This window comes from Nerophis ophidion, linkage group LG05 (assembly GCF_033978795.1).
Source record: "Nerophis ophidion isolate RoL-2023_Sa linkage group LG05, RoL_Noph_v1.0, whole genome shotgun sequence".
In the NCBI taxonomy this organism is placed as follows: Eukaryota; Metazoa; Chordata; class Actinopteri; order Syngnathiformes; family Syngnathidae; genus Nerophis; species Nerophis ophidion.
Window position 1 is genome coordinate 47,792,278 of NC_084615.1, and position 20,920 is coordinate 47,813,197.

The window sequence follows — 20,920 nt, forward strand, 5'->3', positions numbered from 1 at the left end:
GAAACATTTGTATTGGCAGCGAAACAAGTTTTGGCAACAAATAAATGCAAACACTGAAAAAATGTAATATTTTTCGTGGATGTTTTTGATGTCAATATTCATTTATTTTTTTTACACTTTTATGAGTTTTAAAGGTTTTTATGATTGCTTCTCTTTTTTAGGATTTTGCTTCTTTTTTTTACGGTATGAAAATAATGGCAGTGTTTTAGCGGGAGGGACGGGCGCCTGTGGGCGGGTCTTTAAAAGTTTACCCGGAATCAGTTTGAGAGGACTTGATTATGCAAGTAAAACACCGTAGAAGAAAAAGGGAGGACCGAGGGCATCTTAATTACGTTTAAAAAAGCTGCAAAATATGAAATTATTGGGCAAAATTTGTTTTTACATAAAGTACATTGATGGACCTGTATGTGTTGCTGTCGGCAGATTCATCTCCTGCCCAGAGAGAAATCTTGTATTTTTAAACATAATATAGTGACCCACTTTATTACTCTTTGACGACTTCATAAAGCACTCTGGTCAACTTTTTTACTTTCATAATTGGTTTTATATATGCAGTTGATTTTAGCACTGAGAGGTTATTAGGATATATATTCTGTTATTTATTACTATGTATAAACTCTTTTTGCAGAGCAAATAAAATAACTTTAAAACAATTATTCAATTACAATTTATAGAGGATTCATTATATAATTGTTTAATTTTTTAGATAATATGTAACGAGGCAGTCAACCATCAGTTTCACTCACTTGATGATATTCTGTAGGTGGATGTCCTCTCAGAAACACGCCTGTGAAGGAAGTCCAGATGTTCTACAAAGGCAGAGATCTTCTTTGTCTTTCTGAATTACATACAGCAACATCACAAAGCAATACACAGATATTATTTTAAAAGATGTTTTGATGTAATTGTTAATAGAAATGTCTCATGTTACTAATGATTAATGTAACTATAGCTGCAAAAATAGTACAATAGCAATAGGAGAGACTATTCATCCCTGAACACCATGGAGTTCATGTAGGCTTTATGATGCAGTTACATTATCAACTATCAGAGACAGCTTCAGGAAACTCTTCATTTAACATAATGTTGTTTTTTTGCTGCTTCAACACAACTCAATCAACACACAAAAAGGTAAAGTGAAATAACTTAGTTGTTAACTGTAGATCAATAATGCTTGTCTTTCTCTCAGACAGACACACACACACATACCGCACAGAGAGCTAACGTTACGCTAAAAGCTAATTAGCCTTCACCTCAAGGAGCAAGCTGAGCTGCCGCTTATGTTTCTAGAACGTCAACGGGCTCAAAGTGGTGTTACTAGTAGTTGACTGGGAGGTATTTATTACAATTTACCTTATACTCACCTGCTAAACACCTATCTGCTCACCACACCATCTCTCCTCTCTGCCTGTGCCGTGAGCACTGACTCTATGCGCTCTGAATACGCACTGCTGATTGGCTGTTACATGCGCTCTAAATACACACTGCTGATTGGCTGTTACCGCTCTACGTGAAACCAATCAGATGGTTCTGTGGGTGAGACAATGCTGGGTGCTGCAGAGACGTACTGACAGAGACAGAGGCAGTACAAAGCATAGCAGCTTGTAAAGACTTTAGTTTAAGCGGCTGCCTTAACAACAAATTTGCTGCAGGAAAACCTGAGATGTAAACGGTAGTAGCCAGAACGAAAAAATAAATCTATATCTGTGCTTCATTTTAGTGCTAAATGAATGCTTGATGGTGATATTGAACAAGAAACGTTTCATAAGTATGCATACAGAGTGTGACATGCTTTTTGAACATTACTGTCGACCCTAACACGCAAACAGCAGCTTTAGTTACAACCAGGCTACAACAACACAAGTCTTCCTCTGTTCAAATTTAATGTCAAAAAATTCCGTACAAACAAAAGCACTGCGTTTTTTCAAAAAACAACTATATGGTTTCCACTTTTCTAAGCACCAGTTTCAGCACTGAAACCAATTTTAAGGTACCAATTTGGTACTTCTATAAGTTAAAATGCAAACAATACCCATACCTATTACCATTATCATTCGTCAAATCAAAACACCATGGTGCCTTATTTTATGGCAGAATAGATGCTTATTAATCGGAGTCTCTATCTGAAATTGATATCGGTTCAATATCAGCAAAAATAAAAATACTGGATGGTATCAGCTTGCATGTAAAATTTCCGATACAAGCAGTCCAGCAGTTTGTTTACTTGTAGACAGCAGGACAGCCAGTTAAAGGCCTACTGAAACCCACTACTACCCACCACGCAGTCTGATTTATATATCAATGATGAAATATTAACATTGCAACACATGCCACTACGGCCTTTTTAGTTTGCTAAATTTAAATTTTAAATTTCCCGGGAGTTTCTTCTTGAAAACGTTGCATAATGATGACGTGTACGCGTGACGTCACGGACTGTTAGGAAATATGAGCGCTGCGCACACACACAGCTAAAAGTCGTCTGCTTTAACCGCATAATTACACAGTATTTTGGAGATCTGTGTTGCTGAATCTTTTGCAATTTGTTCAATTAATATTGGAGAAGTCAAAGTAGAAAGATGGAGTTGGGAAGCTTTAGCCTTTAGCCACACAAAAACACGGTGATTCCTTGTTTAAAATTCCCGGAGGTAAAACTTTACTATGGATGGCAGCGGTCAAGCGAACATGGATCCCGATCAAAAGTCAACCAGCAGGTTTCGGTGAGAAAATTGTGGTAAAAAGTCGCTTCTTACCGGAGATCAGCTGAGCTTGCGCCGTCCATAAAGCTGCCGTCGACTTCCCTGAGACACTGCCGTCAAGACACCCGTGGACACACACCTCCGAATAGCTCTTTTTGTTGGAGGCTCCCATTAAAAACAATGTTAGGATGTGAGGAGCCATCAACGGGTGACGTCATCGTCTGCGACTTCCCGTAAAGACAGGGCTTTTCTGTTAGCGACCAAAAGTTGCGAACTTTATCGTCGATGTTCTCTACTAAATCCTTTAAGCAAAAATATGGCAATGTCATATTTAGGCTACTGGGAGCTGGCAGCTACACAACAGCTAAGCACACAATCTAGACATACGTAATCATTGTCCTTAACTGAACAATATTAAAATTACAGCTCCACTTCAATTTAAAGACAGCATATGTCTATTCCAGTGTTTTTTATAACTACCATTGTTCACCTGATCAAACCTTTTCTAACACTTCACAAGACAAAATAAGAAAACTATGTGCAATTATTGCAGATATCGTATCAGATCAATATCAGTATTAGAGGTGAAAAAAAATATCGATTCTCCGATTCATCACATTTAAAGTGTGGGTGTTTCATGCATTGATGGAAAAATGTACAAACTTCGATTACTTAAGAATTATAAATAAGGTAATATATGCGGTTCTAAAATGCGGCATTAATGTTAATGTTCTCTGAACATTACTTCTATCATGATTGTAACTAACCTAGGGCTAGAACTTATTCTTCTTCTTTCCTTTGTCATCATCAAAACTAGTGAGCATCCTGGATGATGCCAGTCACCCTCTGCATAGCGTTATCAGTAGCCAGAGGAGCCTGTTCAGTGCTAGACTGCTTCATCCCAAGTGCAAGACTAATAGACTCAAGAACTCCTTTGTCCCACATGCCATTAGACTGTACAACTCCTCTCTGGGACGGGGGATGGGGGTATTAGGATGACAGGGGATGCAAAACATTAACAGTGCAATACGTTTTCATAACATGGTCACTACTGCCTACTTTGTCTTGTTATATTCTTATTTTACTGGGAATAAGCGGTAGAAAATGGATGGATGGATGGATATATTGTTATTCCCATTGTTTTTATTCTTTTTGTAATATTTCTCTATTTTGTTTCCTTTTAAACCCCCATTATTTACTTTTAACTTTTTTCTTTAAATTGATCTCAACTCTGTACACTGCTGCTGGAATTTTAATTTTCCTGAAGGAACTCTCCTGAAGGAATCAATAAAGTACTATCTATCTATCTATCTATCTATCTATCTATCAGAGGTCCAGCTCAGTAGCGCATAGCCATGTCTTCGTCTCAGGTCCCACATTGAAGAAGCCGGCCTTTAATGGTGGTTTATACAAGGGACAGGCGGTGATTATGTGGTCAGCGGTCTTTATGGCTACCCACACTCACACGATGCTCCGTTCGCCAGGCCCCACTTTCTCATAGATGATCTAAAGCAGCCAACCCTAGTTCGCAGGCGGTTCAGCAGGGTCCATGGCATGGCAATTCCAATTCTTTAATGCCGCCTCCTGGATCCTGGATGTAATTTGGATACGTGTGGGCCTGTCGGACTCCCACTCATGCTTTTAAGGCTGCCACCAGCCATGTCTCTGCAGACAGGTTTTTAGGGATGGACCTGAGCAGCTCTTGTCCCACCCTGTTGTATGAATGGCAGGACTTGCCTCTTTTTAGAGGCAGCACTGTTGTGGTGGTTTTATGCAGGATATGCCAATCATGTATTTGGAGTTTCCTTGCTAGGGCAAGCATAGCAGCCTCTCCTCAAACCCTGGCCGCAGAAATTCCGGCTAGTACTGGCAGGTGGAGAAGGTGGGTAGGTTAGCGCAGCCAGTTATGGTCCGAAAAACAATGTCAACCTTCCTGGCATGTGGGGTTCTACACCAGGCTGGGGCACAGTAGAGAATTTAAGTCCGTACTTTCTGTCAAAAATGATTTATGGGGGGTCATTAATCAATGATTTATGAGGGGTCAAGGTCAAAGGTCAATGATTTATGAGGGGTCAAGGTCAAAGGTCAATGATTTATGAGGGGTCAATGTTAAAGGTCAAGTTCAAAGGTCAAAGTCAAAGGTCAGGGTCAAATGTCAAGGTCAAGTGGGTGTGGTTTACCCCGGAAGAGGGTGGAGTTAAGACCTGCGGTGGGAGTGGTTAAACCAGGAAGAGGGTGGAGTTTTAACCAGAAAGAGGGCAGAGTTAAGACCTGAAGTGGGAGGGGTTAAACCAGGAAGAGGGGTGAGTTAAGACCTGAAGTGGGAGGGGTTAAACCAGGAAGAGCCAGGAAGAGGGTGGAGTTAAGACCTGACGAGGGGACAAAGGAGGGTTCCGTTTTTTTTAAGGAAGCTTGAGAATGTCATCTGAGCAGCAACTGACCATCCATTTGACAGTTTAAATGTTTACGATCGTTTGAAACAACAGGTCGGTTTGGGGACAAAGGAGGGTTCAGTTTTTTTAAGGAAGCTTGAGAATGTCATCTGAGCAGCAACTGACCATCCATTTGACAGTTTAAATGTTTACGATCGTTTGAAACAACAGGTCAGTTTGGGGACAAAGGAGGGTTCAGTTTTTTAAGGAAGCTTGAGAATGTCATATGAATAGCAACTGACCATCCATTTGACAGTTTAAATGTTTACGATCGTTTGAAACAACAGGTCAGTTTGGGGACAAAGGAGGGTTCAGTTTTTTTAAGGAAGCTTGAGAATGTCATATAAATAGCAACTGACCATCCATTTGACAGTTTAAATGTTTACGATCGTTTGAAACAACTTCCATACCTCACGAAAACATATTTAAACAGATGGAGAAACTATCGCAGAACACAGTGTAACCACGATTTGCAGAATGAAAGGTAATTTCTTTTTTTTTTTTTTTTCATTCCTTGTAACACGTCTGTTTAATGTTACTATAATAAGTATTTATTCGAACTAAAAACAGTCGAACATCGAGTTGAAATTCACCCACCACCAAGGGATCTCCTAACAGAGTCTCCAATCCTTTTGTGTAAGTACCGATTTTTTTTTTTTACTGTATTCATTTCATTACCTCCGTTTTTACCACGTTATTAGACAATGGTTTAACTCCGTTTAAGCATTTAAACGTTAAAAGCATTCCACGTGTACGACGTTGTAATACCTTTTTTTTTTTAACAGCCGATGACGACAAAGTGAAAGACGAAGAACTTTGTTTGATCGATCTTACAAAGTTGGAAGATGATTATCGAGGTGTGTTTAAACCTTCGAATTATTTAATATTATGTGTATTCATTATTTTGTTTTATAGAGGATTCGCCGGAAGAGACCAACGCGATCCCTTTAACACCATTGCATTGTGGTGAGTCAAATAATTCTCATTTTTACAAGAAAAAAAACATGCGGTATACAATACATATATACATATATTTACTTACAGATTTTCCATTTTTATCTCCGGCTCGCTGGTCACCGTTAACGCTGGCGGGTTCATCAACGGCCATTCCAGGCAGAGGAGAAGGCTTGATTGCGCCAAAGACTCCAGACATCGAATCCTTGCTCCGAGGGGAAATCATCGAAAACAACGGTGAATGTCCGACAGGCACCCGCTGTAAGTTTTTCTCGTTTTCTGTAAGCTTTTTAAGATTCTCAGGAGCTTTAAAGAGCTCCTCTCATTCCAATGTCTTTCGCTCAAATGAATTTCCCGCCAGGAGTAGTAGGCGGGGTCCGGGGGAAGGAGGGGGTGGGTTTATTTCCGGCTATGCTTGCGTGAGTGGAGATGACAGCGCCACATGTGGTTAAAGCCGGTATATATATATTTGTTTAATTTTTTTTTTTTTTTTTTCCACAGGCAACAAACGCAGGAGGAAGCGTAGATGCGCCCGCCAGCTCGACAAACATGATAGAAACAGAAGAAGGCTGAAACAGTACTATCGTATACTGGCTCGCACTCTCATGAAGATGGCAGACATGATTTGATACATACTGGTTTGTTATATCTGTTCCATTCGAATTATTTTTTTTCTTTTTTTCTTTAGAGAAATATAATGGCTGTAGTTCCATCTGAATTAGATGTAGTTATTGTAGAAGATGAAGACATTTGTAATCATCATTTAGATCCAAACAACCAGATAGAATGGGAACCAAACGATGATCCGTCTTTGCAAGATGATATTAATGTGTTAAATTCAAACACAAACACACAAGCCTCTACACAGCATCACGAGGTGTTGGGAGAGGCGACACCCTCGGGGGAATGTTTGGATTTTTCGGAGGTGGTGGGGGTCATGCAGGACCAACCGTCAACGGCTGACCAATCAATTTCAAATGAGACCCAGAGGGGTGATGGGGTAAATGTCTTGAGGAGGGAAACATTCAACAATATACAACTATTCAGCGTTTTAACTTTTCCTCAAAACAACGATGTAACAGATTACGCCACATTTTACCGCGGAGTCTTGGGGAGCCTTAAAAAGCTGACACAGATGGTAACTAAGGAAGCTAGACCCGACGATATCATTCAATTGGAGTTATCCGGTGAAAGTGCAAATCAACATACTTCATTTACATTTCGAAACGATGCCGGGGCTGTGATGAATGCTTTTCAAGACGTGTTAGATCTGTTGGTACAATCAAACGTTGAAATATTGAACGATGAAGAAATAAAGGTGATGGTCCAGGTGATACATAACCCTCGAGGTGGTGTAAGAAGAAAAATCGAAACCCTTTTGGAACATGAAATCCGCAGAAAAAAAGCTTGTTATCTTTACAATCCATTAAACTCGAATAATCAACTATGTTTTGCCATTAGCCTAGCAAGTCTGATACATCCTGAATTTACAGATAGCCAGGCTGTGGTGGAGGCTGAAAAAATACAGAGAAAAGCGGGCTTAGACGAACAGACTTCCGTCACTTTCAGTCATATTCGTGAATTTGAAAAAGTCGTACGTCGTAAAATTGTCATACTGTACAGAGAAGAGGGCCAACGACCCCTCTCACGGTTCGAGACGGATTACCCCAAATCAGAAAATCCGTTGTATCTGTATTTATCTCAGAATCATTACAGCGGTATCATTAACATTAAAGGTTTTTTGTCAAAACCGTACGTTTGTCACTACTGTTACCAAGGGTACGACAAACCCAACAGACACAAATGCGACGGCTATTGCTTGGTCTGTACACAAAACGGGTGTGTAAAAATAGAGGGGAAAACTGTGCTTTGCAGGGATTGCAACATGTGGTGTCGTTCTCCTGCATGTCTCCTCAGACACAGGGTAAAACACCGGGTTATGGAAAAACTCGTCAGCAACTGCGATCGGCGAAAGAAATGCCTTAAATGCAACCTATTTTACGATGTACTTGTGGCTACAGGTATCGCTAAACACACGTGCCCTAAGTTAAAATGTCAAATATGTAAAGAAGAGCTACCTCGCAGTGACTCAGAGACACCTGAAACACGACATCTTTGCTATATACAACCCCAACCACGTGAAGTAAACCACAATGATAATATCATATTCTATGATTTTGAGACGTTTGTCGATGACAATCACACTCACATTCCCTTTCTAGTCTGTACCAAGACGCTGCAAGGAGAAGAGTGGTGTGCTTTTGGACTGGATTGTGTTACAGTTTTCCTCAATCATTTCAGGAAACCTCGTTATCTTAAATCTACATTTATAGCCCACAATTCGAGAGGATTTGACGGTTACTTGATTCTGAGAGGCATGGTACAGCTGGGTATAGCACCCTTAATTATCATGCAGGGGAGTAAAGTTCTCTGTTTTAAAGACCCTGATTTTTTGCAAAAATACATTGACTCGCTTTCCTTCCTTACCATGCCGCTTAGCGCTATGCCAAAAGCGTTAGGACTCGGTGATTGCTGGTCCAAGGGGTATTTTCCTCACAAATTTAGTTCGGAGGAACATTTAAATTATGTCGGAAAATACCCCGCAATCAGCAATTACGGTGTAGAACGCATGACACCTGTTGAACGCACCAAGTTTGAGACGTGGTATCAAAATGAGAAAAGCGAGGTCTTTGATTTTCAAAAACAAGCGGTACACTACTGTAAAAACGACGTCAATGTTCTTCGTGAGGGTTGCATCAAATTTAGAGCCGAGTTTACGAGCGAGACGGGTGTTGACCCCTTCTCCCGTATCACCATAGCCTCGGCCTGCATGAAGGTGTTTGTGACTAATTTCCTTGAGCCGCGTTCTCTAGCCATACCTTCCCCGGATAACTACCGAGGGTTGTGTAAAAAATACTCACACACCAGCATCCAATGGTTAGAATGGGAGTCGCATCGTCGTGGTATTTTCATTCAGCATGCTTTAAACAAAGGCGAAAAACAGATGGGGGCATACTTTGTGGATGGGTTTGCTATAATCGGTGGCAAACCATTCGTCTGGGAATTTCAGGGGTGTTTTTATCACGGATGCCCGACGTGTTTCGAACCCGGTGCTGTATGCCCTTTGACAAACACACCGTTCGAGGAGTTGCACAAGGCTACCGAGAAAAAAATGAAAGCGTTAAAGCGTGACCACAAGGTCAACATCATCGTCATCAGAGAGCACGAGTGGAATGAAATGAAAAAATAAAACCCTAGGGTAATAGGCTTTCTCAAAACACGCAATTACCCCGCACCTCTCATGCCTCGAGACGCTCTTTATGGAGGTAGGACAAGCGCCTTTTGCTTGAGGCACACGGCGGGTGAGAACCAGCGTGTATTGTATGAGGATGTCACCTCTCTCTACCCGTACGTCAACAGCGCATTTCCTTACCCCCTGGGTCATCCTGTCATCATCCACACGGATTTTGACGATGTTGGAAACTATTTCGGTCTGGTCAGAGCCGTTGTTCACCCTCCTCGAGGTCTCTATTTCCCTGTGCTACCCTACAGAACTGTCAAGGGTAAACTAGTGTTTACACTTTGCCGCACATGCGCAGAAAACAATAACCAGCAGGAACCCTGCGAACATGATGAGGAAGGAAGGGCATTGACGGGAGTCTGGGTCACGCTCGAATTCAACAAAGCTTTACAGTTGGGATACAGAGTCGGTAAGATTACGGAGGTGTGGCACTTTGAAGAACGGAGCGAAACCGTTTTTACGGGTTATGTTCAAACTTTCCTAAAGGGTAAGCAAGAAGCTTCAGGGTATCCCAAAGAAGCCGTCGATGCAGAAAGCAGGGAAAAGTACATTCGTGAATATCGTGAAAATCAGGGAATACAGCTGGATGCTGAAAAAATTGAACCCAACCCTGCCAAGAGACAAATGTCAAAACTCTGTTTAAACAGCCTTTGGGGAAAGTTTGCGGAGAGGTGCAATAGAACTCAGACCACCTTGGTGAGAAAAAGTGAAGTATTTTTCGACTTTGTATTTTCAGGAAAATATCAGGTTGAATATTTTTCCTTTCTCAACGAGCAAATTGCTATGGTGCAATGGCAATACAGTAAAAACAGCGTGGTGCTTCCCGGTAACACAAATAATGTATTTGTCGCTGCTTTTACCACCGCTTACGCACGTTTGAAAATGTACGGTTACCTAGAGGGGTTGAAAGAGAGAGTTCTTTACACAGACACCGATAGTTTAATCTACACGGTAAACGAGGGGGAAGTTTCTCTGGAGACGGGGTCCTATCTAGGCGATTTGACGGATGAGTTGGGAGGAGACAGCATTCACGAATTCGTCTCCGCCGGTCCAAAGAGTTATGCCTACCAAACCCTGCAGGGTAAAAAAAACTGTGCTGCGTGCCAAAGGAATCACTCAAACCCGCGAGTGTTGTGAGAGGGTCAACTTTGACAGCGTTAAAGATTTGGTGGAGGGCTATCTGGAGGAAGACAAAACAGGTGCGATCTACACCCCTCATCACCAAATTGTTCGTGATAAAAGGGGGTTCCTTTTAAATACGGCAAGATGGCGGCGCCCGGACGGGCTGCGACACTGCGGTGCTCTTGCTAAAGATGGAACATTTGGCGGAAATGCCGGACAGTTCTGCAGACTTCATGGCTGGCTCGCATCGTGGTCACTCCGTGATCACGTACGACCGCCAGACACTTCTGGATATGGACATATCAGGCCGTTTTGGACTGATAGACGCGGGCGTGCTAAACATGCTAACTAGCATGGGAATACGTCGGCGGCTACATCCAGCGGCCTGTGAAGCAGCGGAGTCTAGTAGCAGCGGGGGCCGTCTACGGAGCAGACGCCAGCGGTGTGATCGGAAACGCGGATGTCGAGCGGGGCTAAAAACAAAGCAGAAGGCTAATCCCCACAGGACACCACTTCCCTCCACCCTGAAGACGGATTTAAATAAGGGATGCGAGACTACTGGTCTGGGTAAGGAGTCTGTTAAATTAGAACAAGTTTTTTCTGCTTTGAGTGTTTCAGAGTTGGACATGTGTTTTACTGAGGTGGCTAACTATGATGCGTGCAGTTTATCAAAGCAACAAACAAACAATCGGAAAATCCCCGTTACTGAGGAGACTAACCATGATGCGTGCAGTTTATCAAAGCAACAATCAAACAATCGGAACATTCCCGTCGTATCAATTCCTAGATATGGTCGTAATTATACTGAATGCACTGGGCATAATAAACACAACATTATTAATATTGTTACTACGGATAATTTGATCAAAAATTCCCTAAAACAGCCCACTACCTATAATATAGGTTTTTTAAACATAAGATCATTGTCTCCCAAAACGTTATTAGTTAATGATATCATCAGAGACAACAACCTTAACGTCATCGGTCTCAGTGAAACCTGGCTTAAACCAAACGACTTTTTTGCGCTAAATGAGGCATGTCCTCCTAACTTTACACATGCGCATATTGCCCGTCCGCTTAAAAGGGGTGGGGGGGTCGCACTAATATACAACGAAAACTTTAACCTTAGTCCTAACATAAATAATGAATATAAATCGTTTGAGGTGCTTACTATGAGGTCTGTCACACCGCTGCCTCTACACCTGGCTGTTATCTACCGCCCCCCAGGGCCCTGTTCGGACTTTATCAATGAATTCTCAGAGTTCGTTGCTGATCTAGTGACACACGCCGATAATATAATCATAATGGCGGACTTTAATATCCATATGAATACCCCATCGGACCCACCGTGCGTAGCGCTCCAGACTATAATTGATAGCTGTGGTCTCACACAAATAATAAATGAACCCACGCATCGCAACGGTAATACGATAGACCTAGTGCTTGTCAGGGGTATCACCGCTTCCAAAGTTACGATACTCCCGTATACTAAAGTATTGTCCGATCATTACCTTATAAAATTCGAGGTTCAGACGCATGTTCGTCAAACTAATAATAATAATAACTGCTATAGCAGCCGCAACATTAATACGGCCACAACGACAACTCTTGCTGACCTACTGCCCTCGGTAATGGCACCATTCCCAAAGTATGTGGGCTCTATTGATAACCTCACTAACAACTTTAACGACGCCCTGCGCGAAACCATTGATAACATAGCACCGCTAAAGTTAAAAAAGGCTCCAAAAAAGCGCACCCCATGGTTTACAGAAGAAACTAGAGCTCAGAAATTATTATGCAGAAAGCTGGAACGCAAATGGCGCACGACTAAACTTGAGGTGCACCATCAAGCATTTAGTGATGGTTTAATAACTTATAAACGCATGCTTACCTTAGCTAAAGCTAATTATTACTCAAATCTCATCCACCGTAATAAAAACGATCCTAAATTTTTGTTTAGTACGGTAGCATCGCTAACCCAACAAGGGACTCCTTCCAGTAGCTCCACCCACTCAGCTGATGACTTTATGCAATTCTTTAGTAAGAAAATTGAAGTCATTAGAAAGGAGATTAAAGACAATGCGTCCCAGCTACAACGGGGTTCGATTAACACTGACACGATTGTATATACGGCGGATACTGCCCTCCAAAATAGTTTCTCTCGTTTTGAGGATATAACATTAGAGGAATTGTTACAACGTGTAAATGGAATAAAACAAACAACATGTTTACTTGACCCTCTTCCTGGGAAACTGATCAAGGAGCTCTTTGTATTATTAGGTCCATCAGTGCTAAATATTATAAACTTATCACTTTCCTCGGGCACTGTTCCCCTAGCATTCAAAAAAGCGGTTATTCATCCTCTTCTTAAAAGACCTAACCTCGATCCTGACCTCATGGTAAACTACCGACCGGTGTCTCACCTTTCTTTTATTTCAAAAATCCTCGAAAAAATTGTTGCGGAGCAGTTAAATGAACACTTAGCGTCTAACAATCTATGTGAAACCTTTCAATCCGGTTTCAGGGCAAATCACTCGACGGAGACAGCCCTCGCAAAAATGACTAATGATCTATTGCTAACGATGGATTCTGATGCGTCATCTATGTTGCTGCTCCTCGATCTTAGCGCTGCTTTCGATACCGTCGATCATAATATTTTATTAGAACGTATCAAAACACGAATTGGTATGTCAGACTTAGCCCTGTCTTGGTTTAACTCTTATCTTACTGATAGGATGCAGTGTGTCTCCCATAACAATGTGACCTCGGACTACGTTAAGGTAACGTGTGGAGTTCCCCAGGGTTCGGTCCTTGGCCCTGCACTCTTCAGCATCTACATGCTGCCGCTAGGTGACATCATACGCAAATACGGTGTTAGCTTTCACTGTTATGCTGATGACACCCAACTCTACATGCCCCTAAAGCTGACCAACACGCCGGATTGTAGTCAGCTGGAGGCGTGTCTTAATGAAATTAAACAATGGATGTCCGCTAACTTTTTGCAACTCAACGCCAAAAAAACGGAAATGCTGATTATCGGTCCTGCTAGACACCGACCTCTATTTAATAATACAACTCTAACATTTGACAACCAAACAATTAAACAAGGCGACACGGTAAAGAATCTGGGTATTATCTTCGACCCAACTCTCTCCTTTGAGGCACACATTAAAAGCGTTACTAAAACGGCCTTCTTTCATCTCCGTAATATCGCTAAAATTCGCTCCATTCTGTCCACTAAAGACGCTGAGATCATTATCCATGCGTTTGTTACGTCTCGCCTCGACTACTGTAACGTATTATTTTCGGGTCTCCCCATGTCTAGCATTAAAAGATTACAGTTGGTACAAAATGCGGCTGCTAGACTTTTGACAAGAACAAGAAAGTTTGATCACATTACGCCTGTACTGGCTCACCTGCACTGGCTTCCTGTGCACTTAAGATGTGACTTTAAGGTTTTACTACTTACGTATAAAATACTACACGGTCTAGCTCCATCCTATCTTGCCGATTGTATTGTACCATATGTCCCGGCAAGAAATCTGCGTTCAAAGGACTCCGGCTTGTTAGTGATTCCCAAAGCCCAAAAAAAGTCTGCGGGCTATAGAGCGTTTTCCGTTCGGGCTCCAATACTCTGGAATGCCCTCCCGGTAACAGTTCGAGATGCCACCTCAGTAGAAGCATTTAAGTCTCACCTTAAAACTCATTTGTATACTGTAGCCTTTAAATAGACTCCCTTTTTAGACCAGTTGATCTGCTGTTTCTTTTCTTTTTCTTCTATGTCCCACTCTCCCCTGTGGAGGGGGTCCGGTCCGATCCGGTGGCCATGTACTGCTTGCCTGTGTATCGGCTGGGGACATCTCTGCGCTGCTGATCCGCCTCCGCTTCGGATGGTTTCCTGCTGGCTCCGCTGTGAACGGGACTCTCGCTGCTGAGTTGGATCCGCTTTGGACTGGACTCTCGCGACTGTGTTGGATCCATTGTGGATTGAACTTTCACAGTATCATGTTAGACCCGCTCGACATCCATTGCTTTCCTCCTCTCTAAGGTTCTCATAGTCATTATTGTCACAGACGTCCCACTGGATCATTATTGTCACTGATGTCCCACTGGGTGTGAGTTTTCCTTGCCCTTATGTGGGCCTACCGAGGATGTCGTGGTGGTTTGTGCAGCCCTTTGAGACACTAGTGATTTAGGGCTATATAAGTAAACATTGATTGATTGATTGATTGATTGAAATAACTCGTCTTTCGAAAAAAAGTTTTGAGTGGTGTATGACAAAAGACGTCTCTTTCCCGACGGGAAAACTTTACCTTTCGGGTATTAGAGAGGAAATGGAAAAAATGGAACGAGTAGACTTTGATCCTAGATTTCATACACCTTTTTCATGCCTGGTTGTAGGACCTAGTGGTTGCGGAAATACTTTTTTTGTAAAATGTGTATTGGAAAATTGTGAACACGTCATGAATTCTGTACCCGACAACATTGTGTGGATTTATACATCTTTCCAACCCATGTATGCTGAATTAAAAAAGATGAATAAAAAAATAAAATTTGTTGAAGGACTGCCTGATTCCTTTGAAGATGAAAACTTGTTTCCGGACGATCAGACCCATTTGGTGATTTTGGACGATGTTATTTTTCAAGCCTCAAATCACCCCGAAGTGGTTAAAATTTTCACGCAGTATAGACATCATAGAAATATGAGCGTTATGATGCTGACCCAGAATGTTTTTCATCAGGGAAAATTTTCACGCACCATTAGCTTAAACTGTAATTATATGATACTGTTTAAGAACCCGCGGGACAGATTGCAGATTAACGTGTTGGCACAGCAAATGTTCCCCGCACAAAAAAGTTTTTTCTTGGAAAGTTTTGCGGATGCTACTTTGGATGCTCATGGCTATTTATTGGTCGACCTGACACCTTTCTGTCCAGAACAATACAGACTGAGGTCGGGCGTGCTTCCGCACCAGTGGCCCGTTGTCTACGTGCCAAAAACATAATGTCAAAGCGTGTAAAGAGGAACGGTCCCATGTTAAAAGCTCTGTACCATGCCACACCACAAAAACGTCGAGATATTCTGAGTCACGGCTCACCAGACTTTATCCAGACGCTGTGTGAAATTGCTTTAAACATTCTGAAGGGTAATGTGCCCTTATCACCGTCTCAATTTGCTCAGCTTAAAAAACAAAAGAAAATCATCCGACTGCTGGCTGATGAAAGGACTGGACTGAAACGCAAACGCCAGACTCTGATGAAACAGTCGGGCGGTTTTCTTCTACCCTTACTGGCCACCGTCGTACCGTTTATAGGGAATCTTATCGGTGGATTGACCGGAAAAGGTTGAAGATGAAAAAGGCTCAAAAAATGTTTCTCCTATCCCCCCAACAATTAAATCGTCTGACTCGCCCGGAGCCGACCATCAGAGACTCGGCGGAGGATGATCTAGATGTTAAAATGAGAGCCGTCTTAAACGAACCCGGAATGAATCCTCATGAAAGAATAAAAATATACGATACCCTACTGCAGAGATATCTCGGCCTGTTGAAGCAGGGGCAACGGGAGGAGAAAAGGATGACTCTGACTTTACACAAGGATTTGCGGGGTGAACCATGGAATGACTTTGAGGATAAACCGGAGGATAAACCAGAGGACAAACCGATGGATAAACCAGAGGATAAACCTCGGAATACTGGCGGGGGGTCAAAGGATGTCACGATGATCGAAGTTCTGTAAATCCTCCCCCGACGCGACCGTAACAACGCCGAGTACATTATGAAAAAATTATCCGAGAATGATAAGGGGTGGACCTCTAAAGGAGAGTTTGTTCAAAACGGTACACCGGTGCAGGGATCTCATATGATCGATTTACTGAAACACCTGATGCAACGGTCCAAAAATCCACAGACCCGCACGCCTGAGGGTTGGAGAAAATTTTTAACAGCGTTGACGGAGCTAAATGTCCCCACATCGACCATTCATAACCCCAGAGCGCGAGATCAATACAGACGTCTGAAAGCGGATGGAGAGTTTGAATCAGAATGGGTGGAAAAAGAAACATTTCTATCCCCCGAGAGGAAAAGAAGAGGTAGAAAAGTGACATTGTCCCCACATTGGTTAAACCTTGAATGAATGATGACAAAACTCTTGTTTCAATAAAATGTTTTTTTTTATTCATCAAACGCAGTGTGTACAGCATTTTCATTTCAACGGTTCAAAAAAGTTTCTAAACAACAGACGTCTTGTACGCCACAACGACTACTATTATTCTTATTCGTGCTAGTCCAACGTTGAATTTTTTTAACCAGGGTATATGCTTCAAGATAATTTTTTACTACATCATCTGTGTATAAAGACAAAACTTGTTCAAAAGACAGTCCGCAAAATCGATGGTGCAGATAATAAACGCAGTGTTGACCGCACACTGTGGACAAAGGGTGTTGAAGCAGTAGGTTGTGGTACAATATACGGTCAGAACGATTTTCCAAAAAGTTCAAGATGCTCCGAGGGTAGTAATCAAAATCGGGAGAAAATCCATAAGAATCAAAAAAAGTGGCGGTCCCATCTTCCTCCAGAGTCATCGATAACCAGTGCTCCCCCGGCCGATGTCCTTTGTGGGTGTTGACGATAAAGTAGGAGGGTGGGGTAAAGGAGCGAGTCAGTGAGGGGAGTTGGTCGGAGGCCCATACACCACAGAAAACATTCCCCAACACTCGTCGCAGAAGCTTCTCCAGTTGATGGTTATTCATCTCCGTCGTCAATAATAATCCACCAGCACTTGTCGTTTGGAATCAATTTCCAAAATAGAATCGTAACATGCGTAAACCACAAGAGTGACCGTGTTGGGTAAGGGTACTCTGAATCTCATTTCCAACCTCAAAGTGCCATTAGAAACCCGAGACAATGCGTCGCTGTCCTCTCCCGGATTGAGATTGAACACAAACAGCGAATAACCCCGTTCAAAATCTTGTCTGTTGATGCACAGAGGTAAATCTTTCATATGCCTCCCTGTAGCGGTAAACATGTTGTAAAACTCTCTGACCGAAGCCCCCTGGTTAAATTGTGGTTGGAAAGCTTTGGAGGAAATTTGTTTTCCCGCGTGACAGAGAGTGATGTATTCTGCGTTAAAATGCTGGAAATTAAAGGGTGAGAGATCTCTTCTTCCTGTGAAAGCTTCGTGATTTACCATGCCCAAAACAATGTATTTAGGCATCGTGCCCAAAAACAAATTTTCTTGGGTGCATACTCTGGAATTTTCAGGGATAGAGTAGGTTTTCACGCTGACCCGTGACAAAGGGTAGAGTGCGTTTCCTTTGAGTAAGGCCGAGGCGTGCCCCAATCGCACGGCCGGCGAAACGGTGACCTTTTTTGTGAAGAGAGAGGCACCCAGCACTTTCAGACGGAAAGTACCGTCCGCAGCCCCTGTGAGACAAAAGGCGTCGCTGGCACGCGTGAGTTTGATCCTCAAATCCACCGAGTTGAGAAGGAGTCTCTCGCTGAAAAGAATGTCTGCGTGGAGGGGTCCTAGTAGCTGAACCTCTTTAGATTCAGCCGTGTAACCGGCTCTGATGTTGAGTCCTTTGTTTGGTCCGTTCGCTGTTTCTATAGAGTCTATTGAGCCGCCGGTGTCTTTGTGAAATAACCCGGCTGAGAATTGACTTCTGAGTGTGGCTTCAGAATAGTTTAGTAGCGTTTCAATTATCGCCCTGTATGGGTGTGTGGCGCTGGATTGAGAAATCAGTCTTTCCCCGAGCATAATGTCGCATTGGCTGAAGATGGTGTTTAGAGGATAATTGATGAGACCCACATTGGCGTCGTTTGGGATATTTGATCCATCGGCGCGGGTAATTTTAACCCGCAGGTAAAGTAATGTGTCGTTCAGATCCAAGTACTTTTCACCTTCTCCCGGGATGAAAAATTCAATAGGACCCCCGTCGGTGATGGTGGATAGCGGCAGGACTTCTGTGTAGGATTTATCATCGATAGACATCTGAGTCATAGGAGCTGAAAATAAATCCAGCTCGGCCATCGTGCATTCGGCCGAATTTTGATGTAAAAGAGCCATCTTTTTTCTTTTTTTTTTTTTAAATATATCGTGTGAGGGAACGACGGTCCTTCTCTTTGAAAACCTTTTACCGACTGATTTTCTTCTCCCCAGATGACGGCGTTTTTTACCACTCGTTGAGAGACGCCGTCCCGGGGGTCTCTTTCGGGGTTGTCTAGCCAGGACCATTATTCCTCCTGATCCGTCTTGTACCCCACTACCCATTTTTCCAACGGCATGACTGAATACATCGGAAGCGATATTTTTTGCCGCTGTTTTAAGATGAGGTTTGACCAGGGCAAAACCTCTTTTCACAAGAGGTGATACAAAACGAAACAACCTGGAAAACACGGAGCCTATCCCACGCCCGTACATCACAGGTGAACCTGTGAAACCGGGGAGGGAACCCCCCACTTGGCTTTCGTAATAACCCACTAAACGTAGAGGGTCATGCATGGGTTGACTCATTCTCATTGTTGTTGGTTTTACTTTCTAACGGGTCTAAAGTGGAGCTTCGCGATGGTCTTTCCAAAGGTGAAGTCGACGTGTTTGTTCTGATCAGATTTAATCTCCACCCTGATGTTTTCAATGTGATTTTTCGAGACGGGTAAATAGTAGGCGGGGTTAAAACACTTGGTGACAATCTCACCGTAAGCTCCCTCTACACTCACGATTCTCAAAAGAGGAGCATAAGCGTCGCCTACTATCTGAGGTCGCACCACGTCACTGTAACAGTAGAGATGGTAGAAACCGGCGTTTATATCCGCGGGATAGGGGGCCGACCCACGGTCAAAGTTGATCCACTTTCCAGGTTTCACTCCCATGATGTAAGCCAGGGAAGGGGAAAAACGAAAATGAATTTGACCCCCTGATTGATAGGAGATTCGCTTTTTAACATCGTCAAAGGCTATCCTCACATCGTTGTCAATTTTTTGTAAAGATTCATTCAGTTCATTTATGAATCGTGTAACGTTCTCATAACATCCCCCTCTCAATTCTTGACGGTAAACTATCCCCATTCCAGGATTGCTTTCAGATCCCGCAGGTGGAGGTCTCTTTAGCCATTCATAAAATGCTCCGTTACAAACATTATACCATGAGCGAGGGTATGAAATCTCTGTTAAGGCCACCTCCCATGAGCCTGCTAAATCTATATGTTGACTTAAATCTATCTGGTAATGGGAACTTTTGTTTTCTTTAAATACGTTGAGGCTGGCGTTGGAGGGTAAGGTGAGGTAAAAACCCTCGTTGCAGGAATGATCCATAATGCTCGATGATCTTTAGACTGTGAGGCTCATCAAAGGCATCAGATTGTTTTATACATTTGTAAGGAGGTCAGCGTCCACCCAACTGTTGAATTTTTCGGGCCAGTTTTTCCAGTGCACTAGAACTTGTTTTTTGCCACCGACCGTACGTCGTTTTAGAATTTCCTCCACATGATAGCGCTTGTCCTCGCTCTCTTTTACTTTCTGCAACTCGGCTTCGTAAAAAGAACCCTCTATTATTTCACCGTCAAAATCTTTCAGTCTGTATGCCGGGGGAGATCGAGGGAGACGTCGTGTTATTGTAAACACCTCGTCTGTAAAACTCTGTTCATATTTTTTATCAAACACTCCTCTCACTTTGGATATTCTCACCATATCTCCCGTGGCAAATTTGTATTTGCGTTTGAATGCTGTGAATGAGCCGTAGAGATTCTCAAACACTTGAGGGGTATTTTCCAAAGTCACATCCACCGGTTTCATTTTAATACTGCTGCGATATCCGTGATTGTAGCTTTTTACCAAGTCTTGTAAGACGTCTAGGTAGCGCCTGGTGTTGTTGGCTGTAAAATACCTCCACATTCTCCCTTTCAGAGTACGATTAAATCTTTCAACCACCGAAGCTTTGAGATCGCTGGCCGTAGAAAAATGTACAATATTGTGTTTCTTCATCAGAGCTTGAAAACTCTTGTTAAAAAATTCTTTTCCCGCGTCGGTTTGGAGTTTGCGAGGAATCTGACTTTCCCCCAACACCGATTGAAACGATTTAACCACCTCCACGGACGTCTTTCTCCTCAAAACCCTCACATAGGCCTTCTTGGAAAATACATCTATGACCGTTAATAAATAATTATAACCGTCGTTATATTCAGCCAAGGCTTGCATGTCACAGAGGTCGGCTTGAAACTGGGTTAAAGGTCGCGGGACAAAGACTCTGTTTCTTGGAAAATGAATGCGAACCGGTTTATGGAGTGTATAGGCGTGCTGTCCCGTTAAATATTCTTGAACTTTTTCTTTTGTGACACGTTGCCCCGTTTCATCCTGCACAGCTCGACGGAGTCGATCTACCCCTCCAAAACTACCCGGGTGTGCGGGTGTATAGTATG

General features: G+C 42.7%; 1 protein-coding gene across 2 annotated transcripts in view; it reads right to left on the minus strand.

Annotated features, from left to right (window-relative positions):
• nkain2 (sodium/potassium transporting ATPase interacting 2) overlaps window positions 1-20,920 on the minus strand; it is a 216,803-nt gene that overhangs the window by 159,740 nt on the left and 36,143 nt on the right. Inside the window, exon 2 of one of the 2 annotated variants that reach the window (XM_061901183.1) lies at window positions 747-809. The exons of the other annotated variant lie outside the window; for it this stretch is intronic. Within the exon in view, the coding sequence (XP_061757167.1) occupies window positions 747-809 (63 nt within the window). The remainder of the gene's footprint in view (window positions 1-746; window positions 810-20,920) is intronic. 2 annotated transcript variants of the gene reach the window in all.